The 18,893-nt window shown below is 29.6% G+C and overlaps 1 protein-coding gene across 1 annotated transcript; it reads left to right on the forward strand.

Moving 5' to 3' along the window:
* The first annotated feature begins 2,849 nt into the window (after positions 1–2,849).
* LOC107455070 (ketohexokinase) lies at positions 2,850–10,619 on the forward strand. Its single transcript, XM_016072486.5, has 6 exons — positions 2,850–3,150; positions 4,051–4,167; positions 5,806–5,940; positions 6,020–6,092; positions 7,587–7,822; positions 10,336–10,619. The coding sequence occupies exons 1-6, from the start codon at positions 3,053–3,055 to the stop codon at positions 10,595–10,597; spliced, it is 921 nt and encodes a 306-aa protein (XP_015927972.3). The 5' UTR covers positions 2,850–3,052; the 3' UTR covers positions 10,598–10,619.
* Positions 10,620–18,893: the final 8,274 nt, after the last annotated feature.

Consider the following 18,893-nt stretch of genomic DNA (forward strand, 5'->3'; position numbering starts at 1 on the left):
AATGGTATGTTTTCAGCCTTGAAGTCCCAAAATAGAATATCTCTACACCTATTCTTTACCAAAGACATTTTATGAAAAGAGTTTTAATGCTTTTATTAATACAAAAGTATTTATAATTTTTGTATTGCATATATGTATTCAAAATGTAGAGAAAACATGGAAAAAATAAAAAATACAGAACAATGAAAACATCTTTTTTTTTAAATAAAATGAAAAAAGATTGAAAATTATATTGTCACCTATAGGTGAGAGTTCCAACCAAAATTTGGGGAAACTATCTAGACGAAATATGCACAAAATTTTAATGAAGGATAAACTCCTTTTGCTGTAATAAGGCGATAAATTCTACTTGAAACAATTAAAACACGAACGAAACTTGCGATGCCATCTAAGGTTCTAATTAGAATTTGTATTCTCTAGTCAGACGGAAAATGTTCAAAATTGCAATTAGCAATAAAATCTGTTTTATAATAATATCGATATTAATTCTTATTTTTACTGTCAAAAAGCAACTGAATGTTATTGAAAACGCTGTAACTAGATAGAAAGTGGGCGATAAAAGCTACTTGTAACGATAAATCGATATTTTGCATTGCCATCAGACATATTGATTCGGTAGAAATTTTAGTATTCTAGCTAGTCAGAAAGAGGACGAAATTTATTTGCAAAATTCCACACTCACGAAAGCGAGTTAATAAAAATGTACTTCGGAATAATAAAAGTTTAATCGTTTACATCAGTGTTTCCCAAACTTATGACTTTTGTGTACCCTTCCTAAATTTTTCATAACGCTGAGTACCACTAATAAAAAAATGAATGTATTTCTTACTATAAATTTTTTTTTACAAAAGTCTGTAATCACAACTGGCTGTTGACACCACTAATTATTAACTGTTAACTCCGCAAAAAATAGCCAATAGAAAAATACGTAATAGTAAATTTTCATGGTTTGCTCAGTTTTTAAATAAAATTTTTTAACATTTTCGTTTGTAGCAAGATATTTCGCATAAGAACGCGTACCCCCGCTAAACTGCTCACGTACCCCTGGGGGTACGCGTACCACACTTTGGGAAACACTGGTTTACATGTTTCAGTTTTAATATTTTTGATTAAGTCTCACATAATGGGTTTTTGAATTAGTATATTATATGTCTAATCCTCTTTAAGGAGGAATTATTAATACTATTTTAGTTAAATTATTTATTATTCTTTTTTTATTCTAACTTAAAAATAAATAATTTTTTCGTTCTTGAATTAGAAAACAAAATATTGTAATTGTATTATATTTCTATACTGAATGCTCTGAAATTAAAACCTAATCATAAATGAAATATCCTCAAGTTTGAAAAGTTGCAAGCTGCAATGTCAAGTCATAAAAGTTGCAATAAAATATTATTTCCTAATTAAGTTTGAAATATTCAAAAAAATTAGCTGAACATAAGATATACTTTGGAGTAAGAGGAGAAAAATGGAAGGTAGCACAATTCACTGATATAATTTTATTTAGTATTTCTGTATTGCTAAGTAAATAATGCATGGAATGACATAAAACTATGTTCTATGTTTTATTGCTTCACAACAATATAGAAAATTAAGTAAAATTATATCGCCGAATTATTCTACTACTATCCATATCTTCCTCTTGCTTGCTCCAAAAAAATAAAAAGCTAAGCAAAATAATATCAGAAAATTCAAAATCTAATATTATATAGCATCAAAACTAATGTAAAATAATATTATGTCGAACGCTAGATAATATTAGTTTGTATAGAATCTAATATTATATAAGGCTGAGCAAACAGCGATCTTTTGTATCTTTCTAATATTAGAAGTTGTGCAAGATAACGTTAGATTTGACCGATTTTCTGATGTTATATAATATTATGTGCTACTTGGGCCTGCAAGCAGACATGTTTTGATGTTCTAAACACTCGCCTTCCTTCATTGCAATTTGCCAGATTTCGATAGCGTTTTTATTTTTTCCTCGCTAAATATTAATTTAGCATGCCCAATGTGTTTGATTTTTTTTGTCTTCATTCGTGGAAAAATTTCTGAAAGTCTTCGAAATTGGTGAAATCGAGTTGGAACGAACGTTTTTGTGAAATACTATTTGACTCAGCATTGATACTATTTAGAAAATGAGAATTAAATTTTAAAAAAAAATTGTTTATTCACGACCAGGGTCCAAAAAGATGCTATTATGGCTATGTTCTGGCTAAAATAGGCATCTTTAGTACGTGCGTTTTTATATTGATATCACATTCCATTTGGACTGAATAGTCGTGTCTCTACATATGATTGAATCAAGTGAGTGAACGAATTAAGATATTGGTGTATTTAGCAGAAAAATAAATTCACCCATTGTAGTAACTGAATGCAGTAGTTTAACCTATTATAGAAAAGTGAACTAGTTGGTAAATAAATTACACAGAATTACAAATTTATAATTTTTAATACTTTTTGCAGTCTGCTCAGTATTTTGCAGTCACCCATCAAAATTTTTCTATTTTCGTTCATCCTTATTTATTTGTTTATATATTTTTTTTTATTTACATTTTTCTTTCTAAAATAGAAAAAAAATCATCGCAAATAATTTTAAATTTCCTACCCCCATTTCTTTATGAACTTACTATTTCGTTTTAGATAAAGCTGATAGATGGCAGCACTAAAATAAGTTTCAGTTCTTGAAAATTATGCGGAAAATTTTGAGTCAGTTGCTCAGCTTAAACAGTTTATTCAGTTTAAAATATTTGATGATCACTAAACACGACTTAATCGTAACGCAGAGTAACTTGATGGTTGAATCAGTTTATTAGTTTCAAAAGAGGAACGATCGTGAAATATTTGGTGCTTTCTGTTTACCAACAATCAAGTTAATCGTTTGGGTTGATGGACTCTTGACTTATGGACTTGAACCATGGCCCACAACTTTATTATTAATCAAGTCCCTAATTTTAATTATAATTTTTCTTTCTTTCTTAAAATTTAAGTCTAGTTTTTATTAGTTATACTTTTCCTATTCATTATTTATTAGTTTTAACTTTTCATATAAATGTCAGGTCAAGATAAAAAAGTTTTATGTGTTGGATTGTGTTGTTTAGATATGGTTATGATATGTAAATCTTATCCCGAAGAGGATAGTGATCAAAGGTATAACCGATTACAATGCACAAACATTGGTTGTGGATTTTGCATTTACATTAATTTTAATGCATGAACTTTTTATTATTTATTTGACCTTTGTGTTTTTTATGTTATTGTTTTGATGTTATTGTTATGTTTATTGCTTCTTTTTTTTGGCTTACAAGTAAATAATTCAAAAGCACTTAGAGGTATTATTTAGATAACGTATTTTCTAACGTTTTTATATCTATTACCTATAGAACTTTATAGGATGAAATTCACAGTATTACTTACCAATTTCAGTGCTTGATTTATCGTAAGTCTTGAAATAATCCCTGGCCTTGGGCTTTCACATTTTTGGGGGCTTTCTGCATCTTACAAATATTTTCTTGCGTGTATTTCCTTATGATGAGTTAACAAAATGTCGAGCTAAATAAAAGCTCAAATTTAATAGTATACCATTATTTAGCAATGTTATAAATAATTTAATAGCATTTTGTAAGTAAACTTGTGAAATTAACCTAAAGTTACAACTAGCAGGATTCCAGACAGTTTTGTGCCAATTGCTCACAAACTTCTAAATCTAGATCAATTTTAAAAATCTTAAATATGCTTAATACCTAAAAGATTACTCCCCCCCCCCTCCGAAAAAAATACATGCTAAATGATAACTATTATGAAAGTTTATGTGAATTACTGTAGTATACAGTTAACTTCATACTTAAATTGATTTTTTTCTAAAAATTTTAAAAACAGTAATTAAAAATTTTTCTTTTCTTAAAATGTATGATTTAGAAATATTTGAATTATAGCTGGTTTGGTTAGTGCTAGATTTGACCATTCCCTTTGTTTCATTGATTTTTCCATTTTTTTTCAGTTATTATACATGCTTTAAAATTTAGTAGCTCAAATAATTTTCTATTGCAGGTGCTTATCACATGTTTGGCAACGTGGAGGGAATGCATCAAACAACAGCACCATATTTTCTGAGTTTAATATTCCTTGTGAGATATTAGGAACATTGAGTAATGATATTGGTGGCCAGTAAGTGAAAATAAATTACTTAATTAGTGCTAATTTGAATCATTTAGGTATGCAAGATAAGCTGTAAAACTTAAAACACCCAAAAAAAAAAAGTTTTAAATTTTAACTTTAAATTATGTAAAATTTAAATATTATCTATATTAATTATCTGTTATGTTTAGATCAACTTTAAATTGTTTAAAAAAGGGGGGAAATGAACTTGTTTTCAATTCTTTCTACAATTTAAAATAATTTTTGAGTGATAATCATAAAATTTTATTATGCATAAATATGCTCAATTCTATTTTTTGAACTAGCATAGTTCTTCCTTGTGAAGGAGTATATTAATTTTATCTATGAGATAAAATTTTTATTTATTAATGAGTAGATTAACTTGAGACACATTTTATTTTGAGATATGAAAGAGGTCTACTCTGGAGATTTTAGTTTAGTGGGCTGATTTAGAAGAAAGATTTTAAATGAAAAGTATTCATCATGAGGTACGAAAGATTAAAAAAAAAGTGTCCTAAGTAATACAAAGGTTCAGCAATTACTTGTAAATGTCTGAAAGAACCCTACTATAGTTAGTCTAAAATAAGAACTCCCCCAGACATATGCACCTGTGGTGGGGAGTATGGTAACGAGGTATGACTATTTCAAGTAGGGATGCGGATTGACTGTTTTGGAGTGCTTTCGGGTCAATGAGAGAAAGAGAATCTCTTTCTTCGTTCTATTGTGTTAGTCCTAGAGTGAAGCTACCCTCCCTAAAATGCACCATTCTTGTTTCCATAGCACCAGACGGCCTCAGACTTTGTGGCGGGAGGAGCTCATCAAACTATAGGCTGGATTCAGGTTATATGGCTTAAAACACCAAACTTTGTAAAATTGGAAAAGCATTTTTCCATTTAAACATTTAGCACTTTGATTTATTTTGGTTATATTTGATGAAATATATATCCCAAAGATTAAAGCGTAAACTTCAATCTAGGAAAAGGCTTTTTGAATTATCTTAAATATTTTGGTTTCTATTAACTTCTGTTTGCTTTATTAATGCTTGTTCCTGCTTAAAACTAAACACATTCTGTTGGTTTACATCATTATTTATTTTGTAAATAAAAGAATTTTTTAATAGATTTGGAAACACTATACTTTTGTAAGGAATTTCAGCTGGAGTCAAGGGCTCTTGGAGAGTTGGTCCTGTCTTTCTCTCCTACATGATTATGGCCTTGTGACCCTAAAAAACAGAAATTACTAACTTCTCTGACTTAAATTAACATTAATTATATTTGTAATACATGAATTAATTGTCTATGATAATAGGTTTTCGATAGCTGAAAACTGAATGTCAAAGGTTGGAATAGCTTTTCGTTACTTTTTATATAAATTTCTGCTTACAGAACAGCTGTTTTAATGTAAACTTTATAAACAAAATCAATAACGTCACCTGAATACGTATTTTGATTATTGAGAAAAAGCCTTTTACATTAATTTTAAAATTTTACCTTTGATTTTCCTCTCTTTGTAAATTTTAATAGAAAAGGTGAACTTTAATGCTTTTTTAAATATTTCAAGAATGCATTTTTAAGTCATTCTTTATTAATAATTTCTTATCAGTTTTGATTTTATTTAGAAAAATATTGCATGTATATTTACTTATAGATTCATGAAAAAGGATTTTGAAAAGCATCACATATCTTATGAAAATTGTCATTTTTATGAAGAATTTGAAAGTCCAATATCCATAATTTTAATAAATTCTCAGAATGGATCTCGTACAATTTTTCATTCTAATAAGTATGTATACTTTCTAAAATAAGGGCTCTTTGTTTTTATTAATTTCAAAATAATTAAATGAATATGTAACTTATTATAGAGGTATGCCAGAAGTTTCTATAGAAGATTTTAAACTATTGAATCTGAATAATTACAATTGGATTCATTTTGAGGTAATTAGATTAGATTAATTTTATCGAATATTTCAGATTAGATTCTAATGAGATATCCCAGATAATTTTTGTCATTTTTTCAGACATTGTTTGCTGTTTTAATTAAATCAATACTTATTAATTTTAAACTGTTTTATGTCTTTTTAGTTTCCTTTTATATCATTCAATATATAAATTATATTTCATTTCTTAAAACTCTGTGCTACTTAGTTTTTAATACATAATAAAGGTTTGTTTGATGCTGTTGTCATTCAGACAAAAATGTTCTTTATAATGTAAGGTCAGTCATTATAACATAATAAAACTTTTAAAGTAAATATACTAAAATTTACTATAAAAGTAAACATACTTAATATACTTGTAAGTAAATAAATAAATATACTTGTATAGTAAATGTACTAAGAAATAAAACTTTTCAATTTGAAGTTTGTAAAATTTAAATGAAATTATATGATTCGGTAAAATTTCTTGGTCAGAAATTTAAATAACACCATACCTTGTTTTATTTTAAGTAAACGTAGTCTGAATGATTTTTGATAAGTAAGTTCTGCCAACTGGTACAATTTATCAAAAGAACTTTCTTGAAAGACTAAAAGCCCCTGAGTTGCATTTTTTCTTCTGTAATAAGTTATAAATGTCTTACGTTTGATTTATAAAATTATTTACAATGATTCTTGCGTGTATTATTATGACGTTCTCATGAGTTATGAATAAGTTCATGCATGTATTACTATGATGTGAATATATATGTAACATTGATGTAAAAATCAAACGTTGAATCTTTTTTTGCCAATATATTATTTCAATACAAAACTGCATTATACATTTTAAAAATAGTTGCTTTGTTTCTCTTCTTCTATAAAATTAGGTCTTGCCATAGTTTACCGTATTAACCATATTAATCCCCAAGTCATTAAAAAAAAATTTAAGTATTTTCTGTCTTTTCTTTTTCTTCCTTTTTTGTTTTTTTTGTTTTGTTTTGAGCAACAGAAATAATTTTTGGTCAAGGAAAAGCCAGCGAATTAAAAAACAGTATTTTTTAGTACCTGTATTTTTTTATTTTTAAAAATGAAAATTTTAGATTTTTTGCGGGTTTTTTACTGTCAAAAAAATTATTTGGAACTCAATGACAAATATTTTCCTCTATTTATTTGCATTACTTTTTGGCTTGATGGAGCTATTGAGCCTTGTGGGGTCTAGGACATGTGTTTTGTTTTCATGTGAACCCTTAACTACTGATGTTAAATTGTGCTTTTAAAAACAAGTGATTAAAAATTATTATAAGATATGATTGTTTGAATGGAACATAAAAAAAATCCTAACTATTATTAAAAGTAAGTATAAATTTGCATTTTAAGATAAAAGGGATGCAAAATTTTGCATAAAGTTTCCGAGTTATAGGTCCAACTAGAAAAACATTGAGTTTCATATATTCATAAGTAAACTTTTTATTGGTTCAACTTGTTTGCAATATTATTAATTTTTCTTTTGTAGATCCGCCCACAGTATGATCAAATAAAGCTTATTATAGACTACATTCAATTATGGAATTCTGAAATATCTCATGAACCGATACTAGTATCGATTGAAGTAGAGAAACCTAAAACTGAATTACTAGAACTCCTCAATCTTGGAGATTTCGTATTCATCTCAAAAGATTTTGCGCAGGCTTGTGGTTACAGTGACATGAAATCAGCAGTTGAGGAACTTCATCATAAAACTAAATCTGGGTAAGCTAATATTGCTTAATGCTTTATTAAACTAATTATTTTGAGGATATCTGAGAAAATAATGACAGCTTTATGTTGAAATTCTATTTTATGCAAAAAAAATTTTAAATTGCATTTTATAAATCATTTACAATATTGTTTGTCAAATATTATAATATTTTTAGTAATAACTATGCTTGCATTTATAAATCCATTAAATTAGGAAGTTTAATTTAAAAATGATTATAGGAATTATACTACCAAAATGCAGTAAAATGCTTACTATTGTATTTAACACTTTTTGTAGCAATGTTAGAAGAGTTTAAAGTAGCCAATATTGTGTATTGTAATCAGAAGCATATTAGATGCTTCTTTGTATTAAAGGGATGTATATTTCTCGTGTTTAATTTTGAAGGAAATTGTTGATATAAAAATAGCCTTTTAACTTGCTTTTTACTTATTGCTAAACTTTTCACCGTAAGTTACATCTAATATCTTAATATTAAAAATTAGTTTGATTTTTTTCACTTTAATATATGGTACATTGGTAATATTTATAAAAGATTAATATGAATATTTTGCCTATTTTTTCTTTATTCTTGTTGTACAAGGCAGCTCTAATGTTTCTTAAATTTAAAAAGGACAAATTATATTGTTAGTATTCCTATTTTATTCGAATTTAATAATTGGGATTGAAAATGATTGGGTGCTGAAAAAATTATCTTTAACAACAACAAATATCCCAATATGCTGTACAAGAAATGAGCTGATTGTAAAGTTGTTGTATGTAAAAAATCTTTATTTGAAAAATTAAATAATGTTCAACATCTGGGAGAAAAAACTGTATAGTTAACAGAGACAAATAGTCATTTCCGTACTAAAATACAGTAGAGTCCCGATTATCCGAGTTAATGTGGACCACGACTAACTCGGATAACTGAAAAACTCGGTTAAAACGAAGAGTATAAAAAAAGAAAGAAAAAGAGTTGGTATAAATGCAATATATTTAAGAAATATAAAATTTATACGAGTATACCACATATAATTCCTATTATTATTAAAAAGCTTACTTGAAAAAAACTTAAAAAGTATACTTTGCGAGAATTAAAGAGTTTTTACTTAAAAAAAGTCCTTAATCGTTTTTTGTTTTACATAACTTTGGTGCTTTTCTGCAGCAATGTTTCGCCATTTTTTAGGGATAACAGGAAAGCTGGTGTCGCCTCTTTTTGTTGTTCTATGTATTCAGTAGCATTTTCGACAGCTTTAAGTTCATCTGTGTGAGAGATTTTTATATGTTGATTTTTATCGTCACTGTCTTCATCATCTTCGCTAGGTTCATTTTCATTATTGACGATATTAACGATCATTTCATGGGATCAAGCTGTTAGATTTTGTTTTCCCGAGTGTTTGGAAGATAAAATTCAGATTTATTTTTCGGCGGTATTTTTAAAAATAAGAAATAAACTAGAACAAAAAAATCCTTCAAATATTTGATAGCTCGGTTAAAGCGGAAACTTGGATAACCGGGGCTCGGATTATCGGGACTCTACTGTACATTGAAACCTCCAGGAAAGACCACCTCTGTGTAGCTCCTCTATTTGCAACCACTTATAGGAGGCACAGAATTTTTTCCATAGACCTTGTGTTGAAGAAAACATTTAAGACTGACCTGTAAAGACCTCCTCCTACAACTGGGCAAACCTCTGCACCAAATGCAGAAAAGATCAAATAAGAAAACACGAAAAAATATCAAAACAACAAATATTACCAAAAAGAGATTGAAAAATAAGAGTGTTTTCTTTGTGCTGAAATATTTATACCAGAAAGCAGCAACTACAAATAAATAAATAAAAAACAACTATTTTGATGCCATTAATAGGCCCCAATCAAAATAGAAAAACTATTGCTTTCTCTAATAGAAATTTGGGCACTAAATTATATCATTAGCCTCTAATCTCAATTAATGTATGTCTAATTTCATTTATTTCAACATAAAGACCCCAGCAGATCACCAAAGTCAAGCATCACTGGCTATGGTTAGTGTGCGGATGGGTGACCACTTGGATCAGTCTGCGTAGGGACCGAACGTGTGCGGTATTGGTCCTCGTTAAACTGTTCTACCATAAAGTGCTCGACTTCGCATGCAGGTCATCGGACTACCGAAGCGGGGGTGCCATCCCCTCTGCAGAGGATCAAAATTGTGATGGTATGTCAGATCATCCTCAGGGGTGTTTCCCAGATCGTTGCCAATAGCCCATCGTGCAGCTCTAGGACAACGTAAATTTGCAACTACAACGCAAATACTTAAGCTTGCTAATAGTATTAAACTTGCTGCATTAATGATTGTAATTTTTCTGTTTGTTTTTATATACTGTTTTCTGTTTTATATATATAAAAAAATTTTAATATATTTTTAATCATATTAGAATATTTATTTATTTTTTCTTTGAGAAACCTCTAATAAAATTGGATGATGTTATAAGTATATATTTATTAATTACTCTTGTGATAATAAAGTAATTCTCTATTCTCAGGGCATCTATAATATGTGCTTGGAGCGATCACGGGGCTGCTGCACGATCTGCTGCTGGACCTGTTGTGACATCTCCTGCTTTTCCCCCATCGAAATTAGTTAATACGCTTAGTGCAGGCGACACCTTTGTTGCTGCAACTATTATCGCTCTAATGAAAGATCAGGATTTAGCTGAAGCAATCACTACAGGGTGCAAAATTGCAGGTGCGAAATGTGGAATGCATAATTCTGTTGGATTGTCTGATCAGTTTCCTGATTTATAAAAGATTTCTGTTTGTTTTTCTATTTATGAAATGTTTTGTTTGCTGCCTTCTGTCTAAGAAACTAGAATTAATTCTAAAAAATTTTCAAATTGCTTAAAAAGTTCATAAACATATGGCATTTCAGTCTAAGAGAAATCTAAAACCCTTTGTATTTAAAATAAACATCAAAATGTTTAAAACAACATTTTTAAGCAACCACCATGGCCACAGTGGCTCAGGGGATTGAGCGTTCTCCTTTAAATGAGGTGACCCAGGTTTGATTCTCAGCGGTGGCTGATTAATACGAAGTCTGCTCCTGGATCTCACTGACTGCAGTGCAGATGAAAAATATCCTTAGTGGTGGACGGATCATGGGTTAGAATCCCCTTGCTGTCGGGCTAACTGTGGGAGACTTTACAGGTTTTTCTCCCTTATAACGTAAATGCAGATAAGTTCCATTAAAAAGTTTCCCTCGAAGGCTAGTTTGCCCCAAAGCTTAATCCAGGCGTTCCCTTGTCTTATGAGTTGGGTTTTTGATTGGGTTAAAAATTACAAGACTGTGGAGTTCAATACAGATAGTAGACAACTCAGAATCGGGCCAGCTGTTCAATTCCTGTTATATATATATAAAAGTGACGCTAATTTTCGTCAGCATTGTGGCATAGTCAGGTGGCAAAATTAGTAGATGGCAGTGAAACGGTTTTTGTCTGACATACAAAAAAATACTGTTTTATCGTTTTTCCACTCGCCAGCATTATTTTGCTAATCAACTTTAAAACTTGTTGAGAATAAATCGACTGGTTTCCTAAGCAGAATGTAAGAAGCTGTTTATTTCTGCATTCTTGTGTTCCTTGGAATGAATTTTGAATCACTGGTAATTTAGCAACACCTTGTATATTTATAAACATTATAGTTTAAAACTTTTTAACTGGCAACTAAAATTTTTGCGAAAATTTTATTTTTCTGTTCCATAATATATTAACTTTTAGGAATCTATAATTTTTTTTACCCATGTTAATAACTTTTGTTGATATAGAAATTCTGTCATAAAAATATCTTCAAAATAATTTTCACAGTATTAATTTTTTGTTCTTATTATGGTAAATCAAAATTTTAAAAGAGAGCAATTCTTTAAAGAGGTGAAAGTATAGGTGTCTATTCTATCAGATTTTCCTCAGAAACTCTTGACTTTGTAATTGCTCTTAATTTAATCATAATCAAAAATTCTTCTGATTTTTGTACATTTTAAAAATTTTATTTAGTTGAATAAGTTGCTTAAAAAATCCCTATCAAAATAGATTTTTATAGTCATCTTATTGTTCGCTAAATACTTATTGCTTTTTAATAAATAAAGTGTGTTTCTCATAAAAAATGATTTTCCATTTTTAGTAATTAGTTCGAAATTTTTTATTGTTAAAATGATTCAGATCTTTTTTTTAATTAATATTATGAAAATTGTTTTGTATTATTTAATTATTGTATTATTATTATCAAACAACTAAAGAAGTGACTGTAAACATGATGGCGAATTAAAATTTAAAAAAAAAAGGTAAGGACAGTGTAATTTGGATGGCGAGAGTAGTGGATCAAAATTTTTGAAAAAGTTTGTAAAGACTTTTATCCAGCATTGAAGTGATAAATGTTGAAGAAGATGATGATATATATATTGTTTTGTTCATTGTTTATTTGTTATGAATGTATTAAATTTTATTTTATGTTTAGTTGTTTACTTTTGTTTACTTTCGAATATAAATGTAAAATAGAGAAGATTAAATATTTTCACTAAAATAATCTGCCTTAATTAAATTTACAATACTAAGCAGAATTTTTTAAATGTTTGAAACTTTTAATTTCAGACCTTTACATGATAAAAAAAAATATTATTTAAAAAATGAAAATTTAAGAGGTAACTATAATAGTAGAATAATATGCTCTTAAAATATTTAAGTAATTACCAATAAAATTATAAACTTGGTGCGAAAATTTGATCTTTAACAAAGTTATGCTAAAATTGATGCATCACTATGGTAAAATTATATTAAATTGAAATTTTAATGTATACCTTAAGGAGTAAAGAGGAGTCCCTCCCCCCTACAATTGACAATAAATGGGATTTTTATCAAAAAACTAAATGACACAGGCCTCTCTCTCACTAATCTTTTCCCCTGTACCCCTGATATTTAGTAGCATTAGGAGTGAGTAAGTTGACTTCTAAAGTTTAAGTATGCACATAAATATATTTTGATTGTAAAACACATCTATGCTCTAAGATGGAATAAAATATGAATAAGAATGCAATTACGCTCATAATTTTAAGTTACCTAGTTAATATCTTGTATTTAGCAAACTTGAATCTTAACAAATAGAAGAAAATCTTAACAGAACATTGGTTTACAATTGTAAATTTAGTAGGAAAATTATCCCACAGTTATATTCATTTACAAGTGGTTGAGTGGTCTGCTTGCCTGACTGCAAAGCCAATGGTTGCGGGTTCGAATCCCGCTCAGGGCATGGACGTTTCTCTCTGTGTGTTGTGATGCGTGCATGTGGCTCACCTCTTGAATGTGTCTGTGGCAGTTTGGTGTGAGTAATGTAACTCGCTATCGTGACTTAGGTTCACGGGTGCCCATTGGGTAACGTTAAATGAGCAACACTTCCGGCATCTTCCAAGGCGAAGAACGAGTACTTTAGTAAAGAAAAAAAAAATTCGTATTACAAATTATCTAGTTGTTTTATTTGGATGATCGCAAAGAAATTTAATTAGTTATAGGAAGATAATAACAAACTTCGGATAATTCATTTTAATTGTATTTAAAAACTATCCGAATTCGATTCTAAAGTTTGATACGCTAACGAAAATGACAGAAAGAGTATACATAGGATGCACAAAATAATAGTTCTTAATCCTAAACAATGCGATGTCAACGAACTAGCACTCGTTTTTATTTATAGGCGTAAATCGTTCATACCTCATATTAAATTGAAAACATTGAACGATTTTGTCTATTAGAAACGATGAAATTTCCGATCGAAAACTTTCTCAACTATTCAACGGATTAGTCGGTTGAAATTCCACAACTGACGAACACATTGCTCTTATATAAGATATGGCCAACATCAGAGCTATTAAAGTAAAAGATTGTGAGGTTGGCTTCAATAGGAGGTATGAATATGTTCGTGCCTTTGAAATTATCCTGAGCATTTTTATTTAAAAAGTAAGTATCTTCCTTTTGTTCTATTTAAAAAGTGCTAATTTAAATATAAGACATTGATAGGATCTGGTAGTGTGTGCTGGAATACATGGTTGCCCAAAATGTAACTGATTACAAGCATCTCAATATTACAATTGTAATGACGATAAAGGTAATCATAGTTTCTCTTAATCGTATCTAATGATTGTTTTTAAAGATGGGTCCAGGGCTTCAAAAACTGTGAATCTGAACAATTCCCCCCCCCCTTAAATTAATTCTCTACCCAATCTATTAAAAAAAGAGTGTTAGAGAGAATGTGATTAAATATTAAAAGAAAAATTGACTTAGGAACATATATATATATATGTTCTGTACGTGTCGTCAATCATGATTTAATTCAAAGAAAATTTTTGCTTGTTTTGTAACTACTTTATTCAACATATTTTTTAAATAGTAGGTTGCGATCTGTTCATTTCAGAGCCCCTAGCTCCCTCACTCAAAAAATTGTAGAATTAGAAAATAACAAAATTTATTTCAATATTTTTAGATAATTATGTAAGAAAGGCTTTTATAACGAAAAATTCCTTTCTTGTAAGCAGGGCGCAATTTCGACGACTGGTAAGCAGCAAAATGCCAGTTAAAAAAAAAATCAAATAACAGGAAAACGCATTTGCAAAGGTTGCTGGTCCCGCAGTGGACTGATCGTTAAGACACGGTTCCCAGCAGATCACCAAAGTCAAGCATCAGTGTGCGGGTGGGTGATCACTTGGATCAGTCTGCGTAGGGACCGAGGGTGTGCGGTATTGGTCCTCGTTAAACTGTGCTACCGTAAAGTGCTCGACTTCGCGCAGGTCGTCGGGCTACGGAAGCGGGGGTGCCATCACCTCCGCAGAGGATCAAAATTGTGATGGCATGTCTTCGGATCGTCCTCCGGGATGTTTCCCAGACCGTCGCCAATACCCCATTGTGCAGCTCTAGTGCGACGTAAATTAACAACAACAGCAAAGGTTGCTGGTAATCTCTTATTTTCTTGTAGACTAGTTGCAGTCTGTTTGCTCCGATTTCCTCGTAAATTCAGGTGGTTTTGCGATCTTTTTTTCGGCCATCTCGTAATATAATAGTTATTTTTTATATAGTTTACTACGTCAGTAAAAAAATAAAAATAAAAATCTTGTATTTTGTTAAATGTGCCAAATTTAGAGCATGATTTTGATATCATGAAACTAGATAAACATGAAAACGTAAATGCAGTGTTATTTGCACTCATCTGCGAGTAACAGATAATCTCTTTAAGTAACCATTTAGTTCCATTTTTTGCATAACAAAATGTAATGCAATACCACTTTATAAAGCATCAGTATGAATCCTGGCTTTTCTACGAGAGTTATTTTAGCCATAGCAAACTTTGCTGGTGATTCTTAAAAATAACCTGCCTGTAAGAGTTATGAAGGTTGCGTTTGTAATAGTATAAAATGTAAAGAAATTTTTTCTTAAAATTTCTTATTTAGAAATGAATTTGAAAGAGAGAAAAAAAACATGTTTATTTCAGTATTATAGACGAAAATATGGTTCTTATATGGGCACCGTAAAATTATATTAAAAGGGCCTTGCAATGTTTAAAGGACCTTGCAATGTTTAATAACAAATCAGCAGGTGTAGCTTTCAATTAACGTTTTATAAATTAAATTTCTTCTCTCGTCCTACCAGAAATTGATATCTGTTATTGCTCATTGAATATTACATTTTTAAAATACTTATTGCATAATTATTCCATATAATTGGAATGGAATTCCATTTAATTTAATGACTACTTCTGTATACGCCTTCTGGAATTCTTTAGAAAATAATAATTTTGCTAATGTTTTCGGAATAAATTATTAACAGAAAAATATAAACTAAAAAAGCAATAAAATGGTTAGGTAAGACAACCTCGCCCAAATTGCAATTGAATCTTTACACACTTCTTTTTTTTTTTTTTAAATGACCCTGGCAAGAAAGATAAAACTGAAAGGCTAATTACATGAAACATTAGTAATTGTCAGATTATGTTTCGTTTTTAGATGTTAATCAAAAATATTTTGGACAGTTATATGCAAAAATTACTGATTATTAATATTCAATATTTTTTTTTTGTTGGAAAGAGGATACACTTAATCTGATTTTCTATCTACGAATGATTAGCAGTTGGAGATAAGAAAGTTTAATTATTTTGTTGATGAAATATTTCCTTTTTTTTTTTTTTTTTTTTTTTGGAAGGTAAAAAAATCTAGTTTTTATTGCAGATATAAATATTTGGAAAAATTCATTTTTTAATGATTTAAATTGGTTTAACTCTACAAAATAATATAATACTTCAATTTTATATATTTTTTAATACATGTTTTAACAATATGAATTTTAAACAATGAATTGGTGAAGAGGGCAGATAGATCGGTTATACTGCCGTGCAATTGAAAAGACTTCAAACTTCATGAGGTGCTTCATGATTGATTTCGAAAAAAGTTACTTGATAACTATTTTCTTTCTATTGATAATGAACGCAAAAATATAATTTCAGATAACTGATAAAACAAAATTTATTTTTGAAAGAAATGTTTTTTTGCAATATGCAGTTGATCATATAAGAATGTGACAAATATATCAATATTTCAATTTTGAATTTTTTGTCGCTTTCGTTGATTTTTCTTTTGTGCGCAGTATGGAGCATTTTGTGAAATGTGTTTTAATTGTTTTTCGAAAAACACAAATATTAATACATACAATGTCACAGTATTAAAAAATAGAATTGAGCTATTTTTTCACATTTGCTTATTATTCCCCTTTAGATCCTGGACAATCAGTAGTAAAAGAAGACGAAGCAATTTTACTTAAAAACTCATTTCGTTTTTTCCATCACTCTATTTTCGGTTCGTAAAGAACCATCATTTTAGTTAAACTGCACCCTCAAACTCTGTCTCTCTTCCTTCAAATTGTGGCCCATGTAGAGGGGGCGATGGCATAAGTTTTCTTAGTTAATTTAGTGCTTACGCAACAAAAGTAAGAAATGGTCTTGAGTAGTCTTCCCGTGTATATAGTTGTAGTTTGGAGTATAGTCTTCCCGTGTAAATAGTATGGAGTAGTCTTCCAGTGGCGTAGTTTTAATATATGTTCGGGGGGGTTATCGGTTATTTCCTTCTGTTGTTGTTGTTGTCGGCCATTGAGACAGATGGGGTACGATTCCTCTTGTTTTTATGTGGCGCCATCTATGGCCAAGGATTCGATTTTTGCCACATCCGTTTATAGGGCGGACCCATTCATACATCCACAGATTGTAATTTTGACCTGAACCAAAGAATGATCAATCTCCAATGAAGTACCCCAAGAGGTATAATTTGTTATGGGAACATGGAGGACTTTGTGAACTGACAGATTTAACTTGAATCAGTCACCATTTACTACAGGAGGTGTTTTCGGCAAACTGGATTCGAACTCCATACATATATATATATTTACTAAACGTTAAAATTGCAAAAAAATGAACTTTTTTATGTCTATATCCTATTAACAAGACAATAGTTCATTAATCAAGTAATATATATAATTTCGGAGGGGATTTTGTCTCCAAAACTACGCCACTGTATTTAACCCTTCAGATCTCAGACTATAGGCAATCGTTTTTGTTTCAGTCTAAAGATTATTTATGCAAAATATAAAAAATACGTAAGAAACTAACTGCAATTTTTAATAATTGCATTTTTCAGGTGGACTAAAAGCGAAAGTAATTAAATTCTTGCCAGATAATAAAAGAAATTATGGCGGATTACTTTTGAGGGATTTTTTTTTCTTGGGGGGGGGGGTTCTTGGTGGTGATCGAAGTTGAATACGAACCCTACTTTTTTCATTTGACAAAAATAGAATTGTTTTCACCTTTTTAGTCCATTTGAAAAAGTAGCTCGCAAAATCTTTATTTCATTTTATTATTTTCTTCTAGCATTGTTTCTGGAATTATATTTATGATTTAAAGCGTTTACAATTTCGATTGATAATAAATATTTTTAGAAAATACTATTAATGTCAACACAAAATAATTGTAATTCTTGTTGACATTAGTCACAAAGTTTAAGTTAAAATTAGTGACACTCTGACTACTCGGAGAGTGGTCGAAATTTCGAATGACGATAATTAATAAGATTGATAAAATGGTGTCATAAATTCTGGTTGTAAAGTAGGTCAAATAGCTACTGAAAATTGTATTGTCATCCAGCACTATGCTCCATGTAAAATTTAAAAATTCTAGATAGTAGGAAAGTTGTCGGAATATCAATCAATGATAGTTAAAATTTTGATGATGAAACTGCGCTATAAATTCTGCTTATAATCGGCATGGAATGATTAAAATGTGTATTGTTATACAACACTGTGGTCCTGTTAAAATTTCATGATAGTCAGCAAGCGATAAAAATTTTGGTTGACAATAATCTCTCATTGTCGATAATATAGCGACAAGTTCTACTTTTAGCTGTGAATAAACGATTTAATATTTTATTGTCATTCAGACCAGAGCCCATTTTAAAATTTGAGTTCCATAGCTCTTCAAAAAATAGTCAGAATTTTGATTGAAACTAATTCGGTTTAGTGACAATACAATGATAAATTCTGTAATTAGCTGTTTGTGAATCACTGAAACCAAAACACAGAATTACGAAGTTTGGGATGAATTCCAGGACACTAAATTTTAGTGTTCTAGTTAATCTCAAAGAAGTCGGAATTTTGATTGACGATAAGATTCTCATACGTTAAATTTTGTGTCAAGCAAGAAACTGTTGAAATGTGTATTGTCATTCATTGCAGAGCTCCATTTAAAGAGTGCTCTTTCAAAGTCTTAATGTATATATTATAGAATTTTGAGAGAAGAAACGTTTTTAGAGATTTGAGTGCTCTAGATCTTTGGAAACTAGTCGAAATTCTAGATCAGGGTGTGTAGTGAAATTATACAACAAAAATAAGCACCTTTTAAGCACTTTTAAAGCACATATAACTAGGCAGCGTTTTAAAATTTTTGACAATTGACGGTTTTATCTTGTTTTAAACGTCATGTCCAAAAAAAAAAAACTTTCATCATTGTTTTTAACATTGTCAAAAATCAT

The sequence above is a fragment of the Parasteatoda tepidariorum genome, chromosome 6 (assembly GCF_982258835.1).
Source record: "Parasteatoda tepidariorum strain Cologne lab strain chromosome 6, Ptep-v5.0, whole genome shotgun sequence".
Classification (NCBI taxonomy): Eukaryota; Metazoa; Arthropoda; class Arachnida; order Araneae; family Theridiidae; genus Parasteatoda; species Parasteatoda tepidariorum.

Excerpts from the sequence above, each read along its gene's own strand:
- LOC107455070 (XM_016072486.5), top strand. The coding sequence starts at position 3,053 with ATGTCAGGTCAAGATAAAAAAGTTTTATGTGTTGGATTGTGTTGTTTA. Across the intron at positions 6,093-7,586 it reads ACAATTGGATTCATTTTGAG|ATCCGCCCACAGTATGATCA; the intron begins GTAATTAGATTA and ends TTTCTTTTGTAG. Across the intron at positions 7,823-10,335 it reads CATCATAAAACTAAATCTGG|GGCATCTATAATATGTGCTT; the intron begins GTAAGCTAATAT and ends CTCTATTCTCAG.